General features: G+C 31.1%; 1 protein-coding gene across 4 annotated transcripts in view; it reads right to left on the minus strand.

Moving 5' to 3' along the window:
- The window catches only part of LOC141456306 (uncharacterized), a 40,672-nt gene continuing 20,994 nt past the window's right edge, over positions 1–19,678 (minus strand). For 3 of the 4 annotated variants that reach the window (XM_074132207.1, XM_074132205.1, XM_074132204.1), the window contains 4 exons: positions 9,239–9,389; positions 3,941–4,075; positions 1,742–2,005; positions 1–316 (listed from right to left, as the gene is read on the minus strand). In XM_074132207.1, the coding sequence (XP_073988308.1) occupies positions 266–316; positions 1,742–2,005; positions 3,941–4,075; positions 9,239–9,389 (601 nt within the window). In that variant the 3' untranslated portion in view covers positions 1–265. Of the gene's footprint in view, positions 317–1,741; positions 2,006–3,940; positions 4,076–9,238; positions 9,390–12,445; positions 13,799–19,678 lie in introns of those variants that run through there. The other variant, XM_074132206.1, reaches the window with a different exon arrangement.

A 19,678-nucleotide genomic window follows, 5' to 3' on the forward strand; every position in this document is an offset into this window, starting at 1 on the left:
TTCACAAAATAATTGATTTTTATTTTACTAATATACTAAGTATGAATTTTGTATAAATGCTGTTTCTCTTTGTAAGATATAAGTTAAAAATATTTAAAATAAAATACAACAGAAAAATATGTTTCCCATTGAAGACTCGCCTGATTCTTGCACATTCTCACCTAAACAATAACGTAACGGATTACTTAAGATTTTTGTCGTCTTTTTTTTCGTTGTTCTTTTCAGCCTCGATTTTTACTTTAGTTTCTCGAAGCTTCGTTTTATGCTAAATTTCAATAAAAATTTTTTCTGCCATTTCGTACATTGCTTCGACATCCTAAAAAAAATCAAAGTAAACGTATTTTTATAAATTTTAATGGCACAATAAATTATTCCAAGTTAATAAAAGTATAAAGTAATCGTCGATTTTTTTCAAGGGCGTTATTGTGCAACTACCATAACTTCTTCAGCAAACGCGCCCTTTTAAGCTAATGCCATGATTTTTACACAACTTGCTTTAGGCGGCTAGCCTTTGATAACATTCTCTGTCAGGTCCTTGAGAAGAATAGTCTCACTTTTCTTAAACACTGCTTCAGAGTTTGCCTTGAGTGACGTGGAATGAAATAGGTTCCATGAGAACAGGAATGCAGGTTTGGGGTCATAAGGCGCATGTGGTGCCTTAAATATATCTTCAAAGTCGGTATCCTAAAAATCGACCTTTCCAATAAAGAAACTCCAAAGAAAATATGATGAATTCAATAAAGGCAAAAACGGTAAATTGAGAAATCGCACTAAAACTGGAAAGCCTGTACTCGAATTTATATCATAAAAATGTAAGTGGACTGACAGATAAAAGTAACACGTGGAGAGAAGAGTTCCTTTGGATGGTTGGGATCTGCAGCAGCTCTAATGATGTCAAATCAAAGGACATGGCGAAGTCAAGATCAGCTGAAAGCAAAGCTGTCTGGACTCCTCCATCCAATAGCTAATACAAATCAGATAAGACACTCAGTGAAAAGATACAAGAAATATTCTCATACTTTTTTACAGAGCCTGAGCTACCTGAGTCCTGTATTAACTTTGGGGGTTTAAGAAGATTAAACTTCATGCAACAGTCCACTTCACAAACATAAACTGGAGGCTGGTCTTCTGGCCAGCAAAAACGTCCCGTATCATGACGTCAGGTATTACCTAGCAACCAGTACAAGCCTCATTCTATTGGGAGGGGAAGTGAGTCTTGCGTCCATAAGATTCCAGGTCTGGGTATTATCAATCATGGAACAGTATTGATTCGTAAATTTTCAACTTTAATTCAATTTATATGGCCTAATATCTTAACCTTAATCTAAAATCTTATTGAATTTAATTTCGGAAATTTTTCAATTTTTTTTATCCCCCTACTGATTTTTACTCGAATACTCCTAATTATTATGCATTATTCGAACTTTTATGCTTTTTACAAGGGGTGGTTACGACTGATAATTTAAAAATAAGTAAAAATTTATTTATTGGGAATGAATCTAATATGTTAAGTTTTATTTACAAGTTTGTGAACCAAGTTAATTTGAGACCCGTTTGCAAGCTTTATTACTTTTCTTTTAATAGTTTTTTTAAGTTTTAGTAGTTTTTAGTAGGTTCTGGCGGATTATTTCTTCAGAAGTACGCTTTACTTTCAACATTGATGTATTTACTTTTATAATAACGGATTATTTATTTCCGTATTAAACAAATGAAAAGAAAATAAGTTATTACAAAATATTACCTTAGCTTTTCTCAATTGTTTAACATTTTCCGTTTCATAACGAACTTTTTCATAAGTGTATGGTTGAATGTACATTCTTTCAATTTCCTCTTGCAAGTTATAGACAAAATCTTTACGCAGCTTTTCAACGTCATCATCTTCCGGTATTTCTGAATGTACAGGTGAAATATCAGTACCAGGAGATGGTGGATTCAACTCTTCTTTTGTCATATACGGTCTATAATCTACATCTGGAGGTTTCAGAGCGGGTGGCGTCTTAACCTTCTGGATAAAAAAACCAAGAAAATATGTAAAAATGAATACTAGATAATATGTGTATATAAATGCATAGGAATACAGGTCAAAATTTCTTGATGCCCTAAAGGAGTTTACTTTTTCTTTTTATATCTCTAGGGATCTTCAACAATATTGAATTTACGGTGTATATTTCTAGAGTTACTCTGAAGAAGTGATAAAACATCTGTATATGTATATAGCAGATTTTTGGATGGATTTCGTTTTAAATTGCTTAAAAATCTAAACAATGCAAGATGAAAACAAAATATGCGGAAATATACGTTGTCAAAACTAAAAATTAAGTTTTATTAATATCCTTTTTCTGTGAAAAATGAACTTCTTATAATTCGAAAATTATTTTCTCCAGTCCTTGAATTCTGCTAAACATTCCTCGAAGAGAAGTGGACTACCAACTTCTTGGCATTCTCCAGTCAGCGTTCTCTTACTATAATCAACAATATCCAATCACCAAACGGTGATCTATAGCGGCTAGGAAGAAAAAATCTCGAGGACTATTCTGCCGATAAATGTTTCGTGGCAACAGGCGTATTGAATGAATTTTCCTGTTATAAGTATAAACAGGTGATGAGCTATTGATTAATAATCTGTTGCAGTGAAGTGTGCCTTATTGTTTTTAATCTTCTTTTGATCTTTATATATATATATGTCTGCGACGAAATTAATGAGGGCCACTACTTGAGACCGTTCTACCAGCACACTCTTACATTGCAGGATAAATATGATTATCTACACTTAAAAGCAATTATTTCATATAAAATTTATTTATTCATATTATATTATTTAATATTTCAACAAATCACGCAATAATATAAAAAAAAAGGGAAAAGTAAATGGTCAACAAGTAAGCAAATAAACGACTGGCTAATCTGCGCGTTCAGAAAGCCAGGCAAGAAGAAAAAAAAAAAAAAACAAGAAAAGACAGCGAGTCTGACTAAATCAAAAATAAAAATAATGGATATTGCCGCAGCAATTTAAAAGGAATCTTGTATGTACAATAGATACCAACAAACAATTTATCTAGTTCTTGTTTTACGAGCACTAACAATAGCACAAAATGTAAGATTTTTTTTTTTCAGAGGACCAAAGCCCTTCTTTAGACATTTGAACAAAATGAAGATAAATTTAAGCTTTGCTAAAGGTATAAATCATGTTAAATACAAAAATAAATATTTAAACTAAATTGAGAGTTTTAACACAGTAAATGGGTGTTTAATTATTATATATATATATATATATATATATATATATATATATATATATATATATATATATATAAGTGCATATCCTAATAATATAAGCAAATATTTAATAGAGATTAACTCTTAATTCAACAAATTTAAGACTAATTCGTTCTCTCAGAAAATACGTAATTATTATTTCTTTATGTTAATGAAAATACCACACAATAATCTTTTAGTCTGATAACTTGTCTTGCTTTAAAGTCAATAAATAATTATTGAATTATTCTTTCTACTTCCGCTTACTTCCTACTAAATTGTGAAAATGTTGGAATCCAGAAGATTTTCGATATCCGTTTTGGAGTATCCTATGTCCGAAATAGTAGCTTTTAGAAAATACGAGTACACAAATAATTATAAAGCCATTCTCGAGAAAATTTTAATTTACTATTTACTGGATTTCGTAAAAAATCAAATAAGTAGTTAAATAAACTGGGTTTAAAAATTACTGATAATTATTGAACTTTAATACATTTATTTCTTGTAACACTCACTCCATGAGAGTCACTACTTGGGTTAGCGTTCTCATGTCAGTTCTACCATCTCACTACAAGTTAAATAGGAGTTCTTATATGCAGGAGCAATATAAACACAGCAGCGTGCCTTATACATCTATGTGGTTTCCTAAGAACACTTAAAATCTCTCGCAAATTTTAACAATTACCTTCTGATATGGTGGATGATCCTTATGCGCTTCTGGATCCCAAAAAGCGAATATTTTCGTAACATTTTTCAAAGCTTTTTCTTTTGGCAGAACTCCTTGTATCACTAAATCTATCTCTCGAAAAAATTCCCTCTCCTAGAAAAAACAAAAAACAAGTTTTATCAATTAATAACCAATTTGAAACAAAAAATACGCAGATATAAAATTATAAGGTGTAACAGTTAACAAAAGAAATTTGAGCTGGATAAAATCAACGAAATAACGACCTCATGAGAGCATGCGTCGGAAGAAGCCAGACTAGATAAACTAGAATTGATTAAAACTATGTGGTTAAGATGAAAATGTGGTTAGGTCCGCATTAATTTATGCTACTGTGCGGAATCTATTTGGCAGAAAAAAATTTATGGAAATTGAAATTATTAATCATTTTAACTATGGCTTAGCCTAAATTACTTTATCAATCATTGACAGGTGATCACTGACAGGTGACAATTGAATCAGGTCAGGTTGGTAATCAAATGATCTCCATTGGGTGAAAAGATTGATCTGTTCTGGACCGCACACGACAATAATTGAAGCAGTAATTTGAAAGTAATATTTCTTTTCTTTTTTTTTACTGTCAAATACCCACACTTCTATTCCTATAAAACTCTTAGCTTGTCGACAACCTCTAACATCCGACCAGTTCTATATTATACATTTTTAAATAGTTTTTTCTACATAATAACCCCGATGCCAAGGCGATCTCCATAGAATAATGTCTTATACACTTCCCTCGCAATTACATCAAATTTTTCATTGAATTTCAATCCTGAAATTCCAGTAATTCAACAACCTTCCCTGAGTAAAATAATGGAGCTGTATTCTTCTACTGCTTAAGAGTCCAAGCTGGGTTTATTAGTAAAGCTTGTGTGACGTTTGTGTGGAACACTCAAGCTCAAAAACTAAATAAAAAAATAAAAGCATTGATCTCAAACTCTATATTATATTTGGTACCCTCATGAGATCTGATAAAATAGTGGAAAAATTCTATTCTAGGAGCACATTCTTGCAGAGTTGGCATCGGGTTTTATTACTTTATAAAATAACTAATCCACCCTAAGGGATTTAAAAGAAATAATAGGTACTATAATTTCTAAGAAGCTATGACTTTTACATACTAAATAAACAATAGTAGCTTGTTGAAGAGATATCAAAATGAAACAACTAATAATGGAATTGTTATTTCTGCTGAACGGATATGTCAACGTAGATACAAATGAGGGATAGCCCATATTTCTTGTTGACAATGTCGGAAAGGCTTTCCTACTTTACCCCGCCATGAAGCATTGTCTTACTGTCTATGCCAGATACATAATATTACAGCAGCACCGCTGAGATGAAAATGGAAAAGTTTTCCAGTTTTCTATTTTAATTGGTAAAACACAGGTGATAATTACAACTGGAAAAAGAAAACAATGCAAAAAACGAACAATTAAATTAACTTGATGTTCATCGCTTATTCTATTAGCTGAAATTATGAAGGACATTCTTGAGATATAATAATAAAATAAATACACTGAATTGCAAACTATTTTCCTTAATTAAATTTCTCGACTTTTAATTATTTTAATTGAAAATTTAGATGTAGAGAAGTAGAAGAGAATTAATAAACTTTTCACTATAGAAATCCATAAACTAATGAAGATAAAATAACTTGGGATCTTTGGAGAGGATTAGGTAGGACTCCCACGAGGAAGACCCGGATTAGAGTACAGCTCGCTGACCTCAGATTTTCTCTTTTCAGCCATTCTAAGTGTCAGTACGATCTGAAACGATAAAATATTGCCTGCAGCCCGGGATTGTACTAAGAAGGTTTAAAAACTGAAGAACTTTAAAAATTACTTAAGCAGTAAAGATATATATATATAGTACGTATAAAACTTAATAACGTAGAGTGAACTTCAAATTTCGTACTTCTGAATTAAATATTAAAACTAAGTACCGTAGTTCTGAGCATTCAGGAAAAAAACTTTTCTAAGAAATGAAATCACTCAACAAATAGATTCAAGTAAATCTTCTTTCCGCTGACAATGTTAGAAAATTAAAAAGCTGCCAGAAATAAATGACTACTCGAATTAAATTTATCTGTGTGACTGAACTAAAAATGATCAGCTTAGATAGCGGTCTACAGCAACAAACAATTCTCTCTACTTTTGTATGGCTAAATACTGGCTGGGAAAAAGTAATATTTTTCAAATAGATATTTACACAAATACTTTTTCCTTGTCAGATAAACTGTATGATAGTACAAACAAACAAACAAAAACCTCAGAGAGAGTTGTCCAATGTAGATAAGACTGGCTGAAATTAACTCGCTGCACAAGGAAAATTCCAATTCTTCCCAGAAAACTCGAAGTACGCCACGAAGTTGACGCTAATATTCTATATTATTATATTTATTTATTTTTCATGTGGTTATAAATAAATATGTTTTTCTTATTCTCTAAGGCAACATTAAAGAGAAGCTGAACACAAGAAATCTTTTTTATCAAAACGATTCGTGGCAATTTACACCTTTATTAAAACATATAATTATGATTAAATGTTAATTGTAATTCATTTTACTTAGAGAGGAGGGGAAACCGTCGTTAATGCAATCCAACACCTCCAACATCAGATAAACGAACAAAATTTTTATGCTAGAGTTGAATATTTTAACTTAAGTTCAAGCAGCCACTCCACAGTCACTAAAGTGGCTATTCTAAAGCCAGTCAATATTTGGCTGTCTAACTAGTCCTCATCTCAGTGAACATAGCCTTTTATCTCTTCCTGCACTTCTGAGAAATCCAGTTCAACTCTTTCATCGGACAAAACATTCTTTGAAAAACAATGGAAATACGCCATTAAGACGATGAGAATTGTTTTAAACAAAAAATAGAAATATGGTTCTTGCATTAAATTTCTTCATGGAAGAAGCTCTCATTCTACAAAGTGGTATGATCGTTCGGAACGCAATAACACCGAAGAAATGGTAATGTTTTTAAAACGTAACCATGTTACATCCGAGCATAATTTAACAAAATAATTTCTAATTAAATGGTAAATATAGATATGCAACAAACAGGGGTAGTACTTGAAAAAAAGCATTAACAATTATTGATAATTTTGGTTTTCCACCGTTGTTAAATTGATGATTTTGGGAATATTGATTTTTTAATAATTTTAAAAATAATTTCAATTAATTTCAGATAATTTCAAAAAAATCTTAAAACATTTTTGTATAATTTTTATGTTACTCAATCTATATCCATATTAGTATAATATTTCTTTTGTACAGACCCTGAAGAAGGTAATAGATTTACCGAAACGGTGAGATGAAACTAAATTTGTGTTTGAATTTATTGATTGACCGCATCTCAATATTCCCATAATCATCAAATTAACAATTATTGTAAGAAGAATTATTACATTTCTTGTATTTATAAAATATATTTTAAAAATTGTTAATATAATAAAAACTAACCATTTTTCGAAATATTTTAATAAGTATAATTATTTAAATCCACCAAATCCATTCAATCAAATCCACTGCCCGAAGAAGACAATAAATTTGACGAAATGTAGCCGATTATGATTTAGTGATCGATTTCTCTCTAGCGTAAGAAAAGTACAATTACTAGGTAACGGTCATACAGAAGAACCATCATTTAGTTACGATACTAGTGGAAAAACATGTCTGTTACCTGACCTAGGCATGCTCCATGATAAATCTAAGGAGAAAACGTATTGATCAGTATTCTCTCCGTTGATTCCGAAATTTAACTGTACAACGAGATAAGACGTTAGAATGAAGGTCAGCTTCTGGGCGCCCATTATGTGCCGCACAAACAAAAATTCATACAAAAACTTAAGGTTAATAAACGCCCGAACTGAGAAGCGAGAGGATGTTGCGCTCTTAGAAGAAAAAAAAACTTAATAAGCTATTTACCTGTCTTCCACTCTCTTTCAATTTGTATCAATACTAGATTAAAAAAATAAATAAATAAGCCATAAAAAAGCATAACAGTAAATACGTATAAAACCAAATCAGCTGGTAGGACTGAGGTCTCTTCTTAAAGAAGGTACACGCTGCGTAGAGCGATAAATATGTGAATTAACTGCATTGAACGGCTAAATATAAATTGGAAACAGTAAAATTAGAAACATTATTTTTGACAGGTTTTGAGCCTAGCAATTATACGAAAATTGTTATTAAATGAATCGTGAATTTTCTGGTCGAATAAAAAGGAAAAAAAAATGGATGGCAATACAATGAAAATGGAAATGCGAGGAAAGGACAGTTACGATACCGTGGTATTTGAGATGGAAGCCCTCTCAATAAAAAACAAAATGGGTGGGAATACGTAAATAGAACAAACGTATGCCTCGTTTATAAGGAGAAAAGACTAAAATGGGAAATGGTACAAAAAGCAAGGTTAGACAAAAGAATTAAAGAGGTGTAATAATACCTAATAACAGGCAAGAGGAGTTTACACATCCATTTACAAGTCAGAAGGGACAACCATGAAGGCAACTCTTTTAACAAAGTTTGTGCTAAAAATTGAAACCTAAGTTGAGGATGGTCACATTTTCACATTTCTAAATAAATATTTCGAAACAAGACGAACTACATAAATTAATGAATATTTACTTTAATAACGCTATTCTACTATCTGAATTAAATGATTTTTTAAGAAATCAGAAGAATGAGCGCATCATAAAGAAAATGGACTGAAGACAAAATGTTACCGTTTAAGACATGGGCAAATCTGTCTGTCTGTAACTATTTGCGAAAAGAAAATCGTTTCTAAGATTGAAATTCAATAAAGAAATGAGTGACCATCTCCTATAATAATTTTCCAATCATGTTCCAACCCTCCCTCCTAGAATATGTCTAGATGAAATTCTAAACTTCCTACTCCTAAAGTCTACAAAATGATAAAGTCTACAGTTTCCCAATAGCTTGCTATTAAATAGTTAGAAGTTTAGAATATTTGAAGTAACTAAATGTTCTTTGTCAGCAGTGTTAATTTAAGGTGTTGAAAATTTCTGGTTTACTTTATCAGAGTAAGTTGTATCTAAGTAGTTGTTCTTTTTACTTTAAATTATATGGATCTGTTCTTTATACGTATTTTAATTACTTTCGAGTAATTCAGGATGTAATGGATTTAATTTGATATTATTTAATTTTTGTAAATTGTACATGTGCAGGACAGTCTCCTTGCCAGAAGATGTATTTTTCTTTAGGAAAATAAAATATATTATTAATAAGCTAACCGCTCTTTTTTTTAATCGATCTTCCAATTCTTCCTTATGCACTTCAGCAATCCTATTTTGTAATTCTTTCATAAAATCCCGATCCATCAATCTAACTACATCGGTGTTCATCAATTTTATCATTCTTTCCCGGACACGAACGTCATTAAATCTGCAACAAGAATAACAATTTATAACTAAAAAGTATTTGTTTAAAAAATATAATGAAAAAACTTTAGGCTGAAAAGTTAATTAAAAAAAAAAGTGGTAAGATTCACTTTATTTAATTAAAAGCATTCTTCCTAAAGATAAGTGATTAATCGAACATCAGAAAAAAAGAAATAGTCGTTAACATTTTCCTGGAAGTCTAAAAATAACACTTAAGATTGATGCTTTAAGTTTGGAAGAGATTTGTTTAAAATTGTAAGACAAGAGCTTGAATGTCTTTATTTAATGGAAGCAGGCAGGCTTAACTATAAAGACAGATTGAAGGCGTTCACATAAATTAAAAAACTCTAGCGTAAACGCTCTTACGACCTTTTTTTTTTATAGAAGCTCCTTGGAAGAAGAGAACAAAATCTAAGGTCCAGAAGCTGGATTCAAAAACAACTTTCTCTTACACCATTCTCGGCGTTCTTACTTATATCCTCTTAAAACCCCAATTTTAAAACATAATTCTTATCACAGTCCAGATTGTAAAACTGTACATGACACTGGAATATCACTTAAACTTACCAACTCCAAACCTTTTCAGAATGCCAAAAACCAATTTTTCTAAAAAACAAACAAAATACTAATTACAGATCTAAGTTTATTTATTTTACCCAACGATCGGATAAAATTGACTGCCCCAGACGCTGTACTCTAAGAAGCAAACTCTCAATATCCCTGACGGCCTCAGAACTTTTTTTCGACCCCCGTAATAAACATTAAATTGCCTATTAAAAAATACCATTAAAATGGTACAATTAACCAGAAATATCACCTCACTTGCTCTATAAATATGAATGCAATGTTCTGTAAAATTATTATTATAATATAAAAACAAAACCTTTACTTAATGATGTTTCATTAATTATGTAAAATCTGACGCAATCGCTCTTAAAATAAAGTTAATGAATTAAATTTTTAACGTTTTTTCACTTTCTTTTATGTTTTTTTTTTCTTTTCATCATCAACAGATAAGTAATCGGCACAAAACCCATTAAACTATACTTTTTTAAAATAGGTTCATCAATAACTAGAAGAAAGAATTAAAAGTGACAATAAACGAAAAGCGTTTAAAGAAAAATAAATGAATTCTGAACAATTATTCAAATGTACTGGTCTATTCTTATTTTGTTTCAACCATTTAACGCCAATTAAAGTTGAATTTTGTGAAAAAAAGTACTCTACGATGACAATAAATTTAAATATACTGTCTTCCTGATCGCACAAACAATAATAATAATAATTTTGTAACAATAATCAATAAATTCTAGTCCTGGCGAAGAGGGCTGTTATTACTGAAAATAAAGGTTGCTTCAGTTTACCTAATTTACTAGTAAATTTTTATACATATTTCACATTACAAAAATTATGCATAATTAGTCGAGATGCTTGCTTATTTTAAAGACTCAGAATCTAAAATAAAGGTTACTGAAATACTTCTGGATAAATTAGTGTTAAAGGAATATTGATTTTTTTTTTTTTTTTACATGTAAATAACAATAGCGTAAGGCTAAAAGAGAAACAACAAAATTCTTAACGTCACGTAGGTAGTATTTTTTAAACAAAAATACTTTGTATACATTACAAATGTATTTAAAATAAAGGTTATTAAAATACTTCTGGATAAATTGGAGTTGAAGGAATATTGAATTTTTTACGTGTAAATGACACTAGTGTAAGGCTAAAAGAGAAACAACAAAATTCTTAACGTCATGTAGTATTTTTTAAAACAAAAATACTTTGTACACATTACAAATGTATAAAGAAGGAAAAGTGAAAGAACTTGTCAGATGCAGAACATATCACATTGATAAAGCAAGAAATAACTTAAGAGCACAAAGCTAATTTTTTTTTTGCATCTTCTAATCAGTACTTTATCATTTTCTAAATCCAGAAATTCATACATCTTTCTAGAGTTTAGTTTAAAATTATTAAATTATGGAACAAACATGCAAGTGGCAATTAAACTTATGATACTGTGAAAAAAATAAACTACAAAAAACACGGCTTTAAAACACAGAGATAAAGTCGGGAAATAATGGTTACAATTAACAGCAATACATTGGACATTTTCATAACTGTCAAAAGATAAGATGGCTCACATTAGTTAGGAATTGAAGTTGAACCACTCAATGGCAGTAATGGCATTCTTTAGATGCGCGGAATTTAAAATAAGAGTATTTGATGTCATGTTCGAAACAGTGAGAGCCTGATCGGAATTCCTGGGTGCACAACAAAAAGAAAAATCCCTCCCTGGTACCTACCTCTTTTGGGATAAATAAAAACAAGTGGATCTTCATTGGTACATTTACTATGAATAAATAAAGTCAAAGGAATAAGTTATGGAAACCCAAAACATGATCCTGTATAGGTTAATTCAAGATTGGATGGGCTGCTTGGATAGTGCAACGAGATTTAACAAAACAATAAAATTCTTATTTGATTGTTTTGGCTTTCGTATGATAAAAGCAATAAGAAAATAAATCACCAGGTACTTTTTTGTGGAATTAAATTCATACCATCAAAGGGAGAACAACTGTTGCAGCACACAATAAGTTGTCACTCTGATGGAAAATTTTAAGCGAGACTGCCGAAAAAAGTTTATTTATTAGCAAATTGCCGCCTAAATTTACCAAATATTACTGCCACGAGGCAGGTTATTGTCTCAGTTCAAAGGGGCCATCTCAGACTGTAAAAGCAACGCATTGATGATCCGTGCAACGGAAGCCACTGTAGATTCTGTTAGGAAGAGGAAGAAACAGCAATCCAAATATGCGATTATAAATAATTTGGCTCTTCGGGGAAGTCTAACTAATTCCATTCAACTTTTACGTAAAGTCTCTCTCCACAATTCCTGGGCGAAAAATGGAGCGATCAAGAAGAAATATGATGATTGCTGTAAGTTAAGAGGCCCAATTAATTTTAAGTTTTCTGAATTTTTCTTTTATGAGATCATTCAGTAAGTGAATTATTAATTATGGCGGAAGATTTGATGAAACAATGATAAAATAAATTTACCTGATTTCAAACAGTTGATAATCGTTTTCCATTATACTAGTTTGAGACTAAACTATTTATTTAGCCTAAGGAACATGTGTTGACAAACCCCGGTTTAGACCAGAGACAGTGAACTAAAACTATGAGTCACCTGTGTCGCGCTCTACTCTGTAGTAAACTAAACAACTTTAATCTACAAGACATTCACTTTTATTTAAAAAACTTTCGCCATATTGATTAATAATGCCACACAAAACACTTCTGAAAACTATAAAATAATTCATAGCACACCTTTATAATGTGAAGTATATAAATGTGTCTAAATCACGAATAGTGTACTGTCTACCATAATTTTTCATTTGTTCAAGTTTTTGCTTCTTTTTCTAGGAGTAATCACGTTTTGTCCTGTGCACTTTATATTTTATTTGAGCGTGTTCACATTTCATAAAACAGCTTAAGCAGTAATAATTTTACTTAAAATTGAATCCATTTCTTTATTTCTAAAAGACATATTTGATTTGACACCCTGAATCAGCATATATAGCGTGTGATAGAAACATTAAAAATTGAAGTCGAATTCTGTACACACAACTGATGAATCAAATCTCTGATGATAGACGAAAATGCGTAACTTGGTAGAAGGAAAAACAAATGAGCTACGACGTATGAAATCATCAAATTTATCCAACACTGCGAATCCAATCATATTTTCTAAATCTTAGGAGTTATCCGTCAAAGGGGAAGCAAACTAGCCTCTGTTTCTTTCAAGAGCTGCAATAGATCCTTTAGACTGCAAAAGATTTGACAATATAGGCATTTCCTTTTCACATCATATTAGGAATTAAGCCAAGTGTTTACACTGCAAATATTCAGACAACAAGGACAAAAGAGAATGGCAGCCACATTTTCTTCTGGGATACGTGCGCAAAATCCAGCCTAATTGCAAAAGTTAATCTTAAGCACAAAATGCGGTTTTTATGTTTTTCGAGTTGATAAAACATAATTTGCTTTTAATCCCAATACATGCGTTGTCATTTAATAAACAAGTGATTATATCTTTACTGTAATCATTGAAATCCTTAATTCCAACATTTTGACAATTTTCAATCGTTTCCACCGTGATCCAAACTCGGCATTAAACCTCATTTGTCACTTCAGCGACCACTGAATTCAATAAAAAGGCTGTTAGAGGTTAAAATGCTATGTTTGAAGGAAAATTTGTCAATTATAATTTTATATTACCTATGAAAGTTCAAGTAAATGTAAATTTAGAAAGCAATGTTAATGTTCACGCCAGGATTGTTTCGACTTTAAACTTTGTGACACCTTTATAACAATGAAAGTTAAGGGTCTAAACTATATTAGAATCCTCGTTTAAAATGGCCCAATATGTAATTATGAATAGAATACACATATTTATCTAATCGAACTTGGTGACACCAATACTGTCAAAGCACTGCATGTATCGTTAAGTCCATTTTAATATTTTATTAAAGAAAACATCTCTCCTACAACATTGTATGTAAGTCACTTATAATTAATTATTAATAAACTATATTGTATAATATATATAAATGGCTTCAGTATTATTGTGGGAAACCAGTTTCTTCAATGAAAGCCTAATTTCAATATACATTTTAAGTCATTATATAATTTCAATCAAAATCAATCAAGTTTCTATAAATTGATCCATGAGATTTGCCTGGAAGTTAACCTACACATTTGCCCTTTGTTGTCATTTAACAGTAAACAATCCATTATTCTATTTCACAATAAATTTCTATCTTTCTTGCTCTTGCTAAAGGCCCGATTACCAGCCGTTCTCTATATCAACTATAACACTACATGTATGCTTGTGTAACTATGGAGCTTCAACTATTGTGTTAATAACGGCCCATTCGTAAGATTTGGTTTGATCAATAATTTTAGTTTTAACTTGTGCTGCTTAATTGTTTTAACCCGTCATAACATATATTAAAATGCGAATAATTACATCATTGGCGACATAAACCGAAGAACAGGTCATCCCGCGAGTACAATCTGTTATTCTGTACATTTTATTTTATCCGTTGTAGAATTTTTTTTTTTTTTTCTCAGGTCGGTTTCTGCAAATAGGTCCGCAGAACTGGGTAACTGATTTATCCATATAACCATTTTTATACGCTAAAAGTAGTCTGTAATTAATTTAAGTAGGTAGGTAGGTAGGTAAAGTCTTTTATTCAGATTCAAAACTCAAATACATATTCAAAAATAAAAATACACTAACTAACCAATTTAGAAAAACTAAAAATACATCTTATATAATTTTATTACAAATCCGAATAGAAGACATACGCAAGGTCAAGGACCATCAGCGGAGGCTATGTTGTGAGTTATACATATTTATAGCAAGAATCTATTAAAATAAATAAACATGGACTTAAATACATAGAACAAAATAAACTGTAAAAACAGCTGTTAGTTCAACTTTTTAACGTTAAATAAAAATTATTCAAAATTTATGAATTAGCAATTTTTACGCTTCTAAAGTACCACGCTGCTTTACAATATTTCAGTAGAACATCCCAGCAGTTTCCATTTAAATATGTTATTAAATCATCTTCTGAAATACAATTTTTTTTAAAATGTTTTACTCTAATTTCCTTGTATGCTGGGCAGCGCGCAATAAAATGCATTACATTTTCTACTTCTATCATATCGCATAAAGTACACAGCTGTGCAGTTAAATCATTATTATACCTTTTGTAATTTAAATTAATTAAATCACCTCTTAGCTTAATAATCCAACTAATATTATCTGTTTTAAAGTTGTCGTTAACATATGCTACATTCGAATCTAAATTATAATTTAGCTTTTTATATATAACTGTAAATTGCGAATTTTGGGCTCTAGTTATGCATTGAACATTGTGTTTATTACTTATTTGGGCTCTGAGTATACTTAGTTCACTTTTCCAATTGGCAAAATTGTCGTAATTAACATTAACTATTGCACCGTGTTCGTTATTGATATTACATAATTCTTTATACCAGTAAGCTTTTCTCTTAATAGCCTCCATCGCTAGTATCTTTGGGTATCTAGTGTCCGGCATTTCAAGAACTTTAATCAAATAATTGTGATGCAACTGTAAGGTGTACGTAAACATTGGGGCCACTTTCGTTTCCAAGCTAATAATATAGTTCGGGGTATTTCGCGGCAATCTCAATAGCTTCTTAATAAAGAAAGTTAGCAATTGTTCTACTTGTTTATACGATTTACCCCCCCAAACTTGTGCCCCGTAGCACATAATGGCTCGACTGACTGCATAAAACATTTCCATTTTTGCCGTAAAAGGAACTTCATTATTAGCTATAAAAAACTTCCAGACAGAATTTAACCCCGTTTTCGCATTTAGTAATCTACCATCCAAAAATTTACCTAGACTTAGTTGCGGAGTCAGATTAACGCCGAGATATTTATACGAATTCACTATATCTATCTTTTCATCGCCAAATAGCCATTTCTCTCTCCTGGACGGTTTACCGCCATTTCTACACACCATTATTTTGGATTTTGTCAAGTTAATTTTAAGGTTCCAATTCTGACAGTATTTTTTAAGAACATTAATGTTATATTGTAATTCAGTCGGATCTGAACTAATCAGTGCCAAGTCATCCGCAAAAGCCAGTAACTTAATTCTTGTTCCATTTATATTAATTCCACCTAATAGATCTTCATCAATATCGTTTATAAAAAGAGTAAATAATAATGGACTTAATAATGCACCCTGTTTTACACCCATAGTTGTTTGAAATACATCAGAATAAGCATTTTTACACCACACTGTCGCCTCAGTATTTTCATGCAGCTCCCTTATTAACTGTATTATCTTAGTTGAGATTCCAATTTCATGTAATTTATAGATCAAAGCGTGCCTGTCTATCCGATCAAATGCCATGGACAAATCTACAAAAAAGATATAAACTTTCTGTCTTTTCTGCATCAGCTTTATACTAATTATACTAGAAAGGGTAAAAATGTGGTCTAAAGTAGAATATCCATGCCGGAAACCTGCTTGAAATTCCTTCAAAATCTTATTCTGCTCTATCCAGCATGACAGCCGTTTTAAAAGCAAGCCTGAAAAAATTTTCCCCACAGTATTCTCAAATGCAATACCCCTATAATTTGAGACAGCGTTAATATCTCCGCTTTTGTGTAGGGGGAATATAATTGATTTTTTGAAATCAACCGGCACATAACCAACTTCGAAAATATCGTTATAAAACTCTAAAAGAATTTCATAGAAATTCTCTGAAGCAAATTTGTAAAATTCGTAAGGGATTTTATCAATACCCGGCGCTTTATTATTTTTTGAATTATTCAACACAATTTTCAATTCGGACAGAGTAAAAGGTTTATCCAGAAATTCATTTTTAATAAATGGTGGTGCATAAGACAAACGAGCAGAGAGTAAAGGTGGGTTATATAGATTACTGAAATGGTCAATCCACTCAGCCATCTGTACATCCCCTCCAATTGTAAAACTCTTATTTTTAAAATTGTTTACTAAACTCCAAAAACTTTTAGTATCATTAATTGATTTGAATTGATTTGCTAAGTTCTCATAGTAATTTTTTCTTTTCTTTATGCAAACCTCTTTATAATCACTATTATATTTTTTGAATAAAACCTTACTTTCTTCACTATTTGTTTTCCTGAATATTTTTAGATGTTTAAAGGATAAATTTCGCAATTTTTTACAGTCGTTGTCATACCATTTTTTATTTTTCCGCCCCTTACAACTCCCTACACTAGTTGATTTTTCCATAACTGCGGAATCCTTTATTAAATTATAAATGTGACATAACTTAAAATCATTAAACTTAACTTTACAAATTTCACTATTTCTCCCTAACTTCCTTTGGTAACTGTCTTTATTTTGAATTTTCCAATTAAATTTTGGGAGTAATGAAAGGACATTTTCATACCTTACAGGCGCATCGCACAATTTAAAAGACACGATTAGAGGCATGTGATCTGAATGAATCTGGGAATCAACCTTAAAACTATTTATAACAGAAACAAAATCCGTTGAAATAGAGCAAAAATCAATAACAGAACACCCTACTGTACTAATATAAGTAAATTCGCCTCTAATGTCATTTAATGTTCTGCCATTTAATACCAGTAAATTAAAATCATGAAAAAACTCTAGCAATCTCTGCCCATTAACATTTATCACTGAATCTTTTGTCTCTCTTTTAGTAAATATATTATCCAAACTATCTAAAATTATTTTTGAGGATAGGTTTTGTGAGTTCCCAATTCTGGCGTTAAAATCGCCTATTAGCAAAAACGAAAGGTGCTGAAAATCGTAAACAAATGTGTACAATTTCTCAAAATCCCGATCCCAGCTGTTACAGTTGAGATATATTGGCAGAATGTGTATCATTTTATTAAGTACCTTTAGCCGAATTACATGAGCACCGGATATCATAACGAACTGTGCTGCTCTCGATATAAGTTTAGATTTTTTAATTCCGTACACCTTTCCACCACTCGCTCTACCCATTTTTTTAGTTTTTTCTGCAGGTATAAAAACAATATCAAATTCCGGAAAACTTTGTGTAATTAAATTTAATTCATTTTCAGACAAAAACGTTTCAAACAGTAAAAAGATTTCAAATGAGCTCAAATAATTTAGAAATTCAATGTTATTTACTTTATTCTTAAAACCGGCAATGTTATATGATAGAATTTGCATGGAATTAAAATTACCATTTTCACCTTTTACAGATACTGAAAGTGATGATAATGGTCGCTCAAAGTCCTCGGTATTCTGATATCTTCCATGAATGATATTTCCGCTGACTGTAGCATCATATGAAGTACACCCAGGAGAATCCAATGTAACCTTTGTCAATGCCGAAGTCCTATTTCCTATATTCAAATCGATGTTCAATTGCTAGCTCTGCAATACGACACCATCCTCTTTCTTCTTTTTCAAATTCCTGCTGCTTCCAGGTTGGTCTTCTTTACGGAGCCATTTCAGCACCCCATCAGTTCCGCTCTCCATATTTTTCTTACCTCCTCTAGTACGCGATCTTAACACCTTAACCTTCCCTTGATCAGACTTTATTTGGAGGTCTTTATCAAATTCCTCTATTTCTGAAGGTGCCGAGGCCCCCGTGGAGACCGTAGACCACTTGTCTTCTTGATCCAATTGTGTCAGTTGCTGTAGCGTATACATTACATTATTAATTATCAATTTATCGTACCTTAGGAATGCTCTGCACTGTAAACTCCTTGCCTTATATAAATAGGGAAGTAACGATTTTCTTATCAGTCTTATCTCATACGAGTAGTCCTGGTTTATACTCATATTACTACCCTTTAAATTTTTTGCTGATTTTAATACCTCTAATTTTTTGCGTAATGATACAAATTTAATCAGAACAGGTTTGGACACTATGTCTTTTCGTCCCAATTTTCTAACATAATTTATGTCATTTAATGTAATCTCAACTTTCAAAACATCTTGCAAAAACTTCACTACTTTCTTTTCTAATTCATAGAAGTTTACGTTATCACATTCAGGCAAGTTATAGATTATTAAATTGTTAATTCTGTTATCGTTTTTCAGGCCGGATAGTGACCTTTTCATTACCTTAATTTCATTATTTATTTCATTTTGTTCAAATTCAATTTTTTCAATTCTATCTACAAATGAATTAACTTGACTCTGAAAATTAGTTACCTTTAGATCTAAATTTTGTATCTGACTCTGTAGCTCAGACTTTATTTCATCTAATTTCAGCATAATTGCCTGGAATCCCTCCATAATTTTTACTTCTTAATTTCTTAATTTTTGCTAACTTTGTCAGTTTGTTAGTCTGCAGCTCAAATTAAAGTGGTAAAGTGGGCGTGTCCACTGGGATCATACAGCTTTCTCCCACTTCACTTAACTTGTTTATCACTCGCCCCACTTACACTGATAACAGACTTGAACTTCGGTATCTTTAAGTTTTATTATAAAAGAAAAATTAACTTTTATTTTATTTTATTTTTTTTTTTTTTTATTATTTCAGCAATTTTAGCCACAATTTCAAAAAATTAATCACACAATATAATAGCTGGTCTCTATTTACACTGTCTTGGAAAAATTCAATAAAAAAACTCGCAAAAAAACACTGAAATTACCAAAAAAACCAGAGAGACTTAGACACACGTCTATACTGTTCAACAGTCACAACAACACTCCAATTAATTTAAGT

Source organism: Rhodnius prolixus, unplaced genomic scaffold, assembly GCF_049639745.1.
Source record: "Rhodnius prolixus isolate KJV_2025 unplaced genomic scaffold, Rpr scaffold_4, whole genome shotgun sequence".
NCBI classification, from domain to species: Eukaryota; Metazoa; Arthropoda; class Insecta; order Hemiptera; family Reduviidae; genus Rhodnius; species Rhodnius prolixus.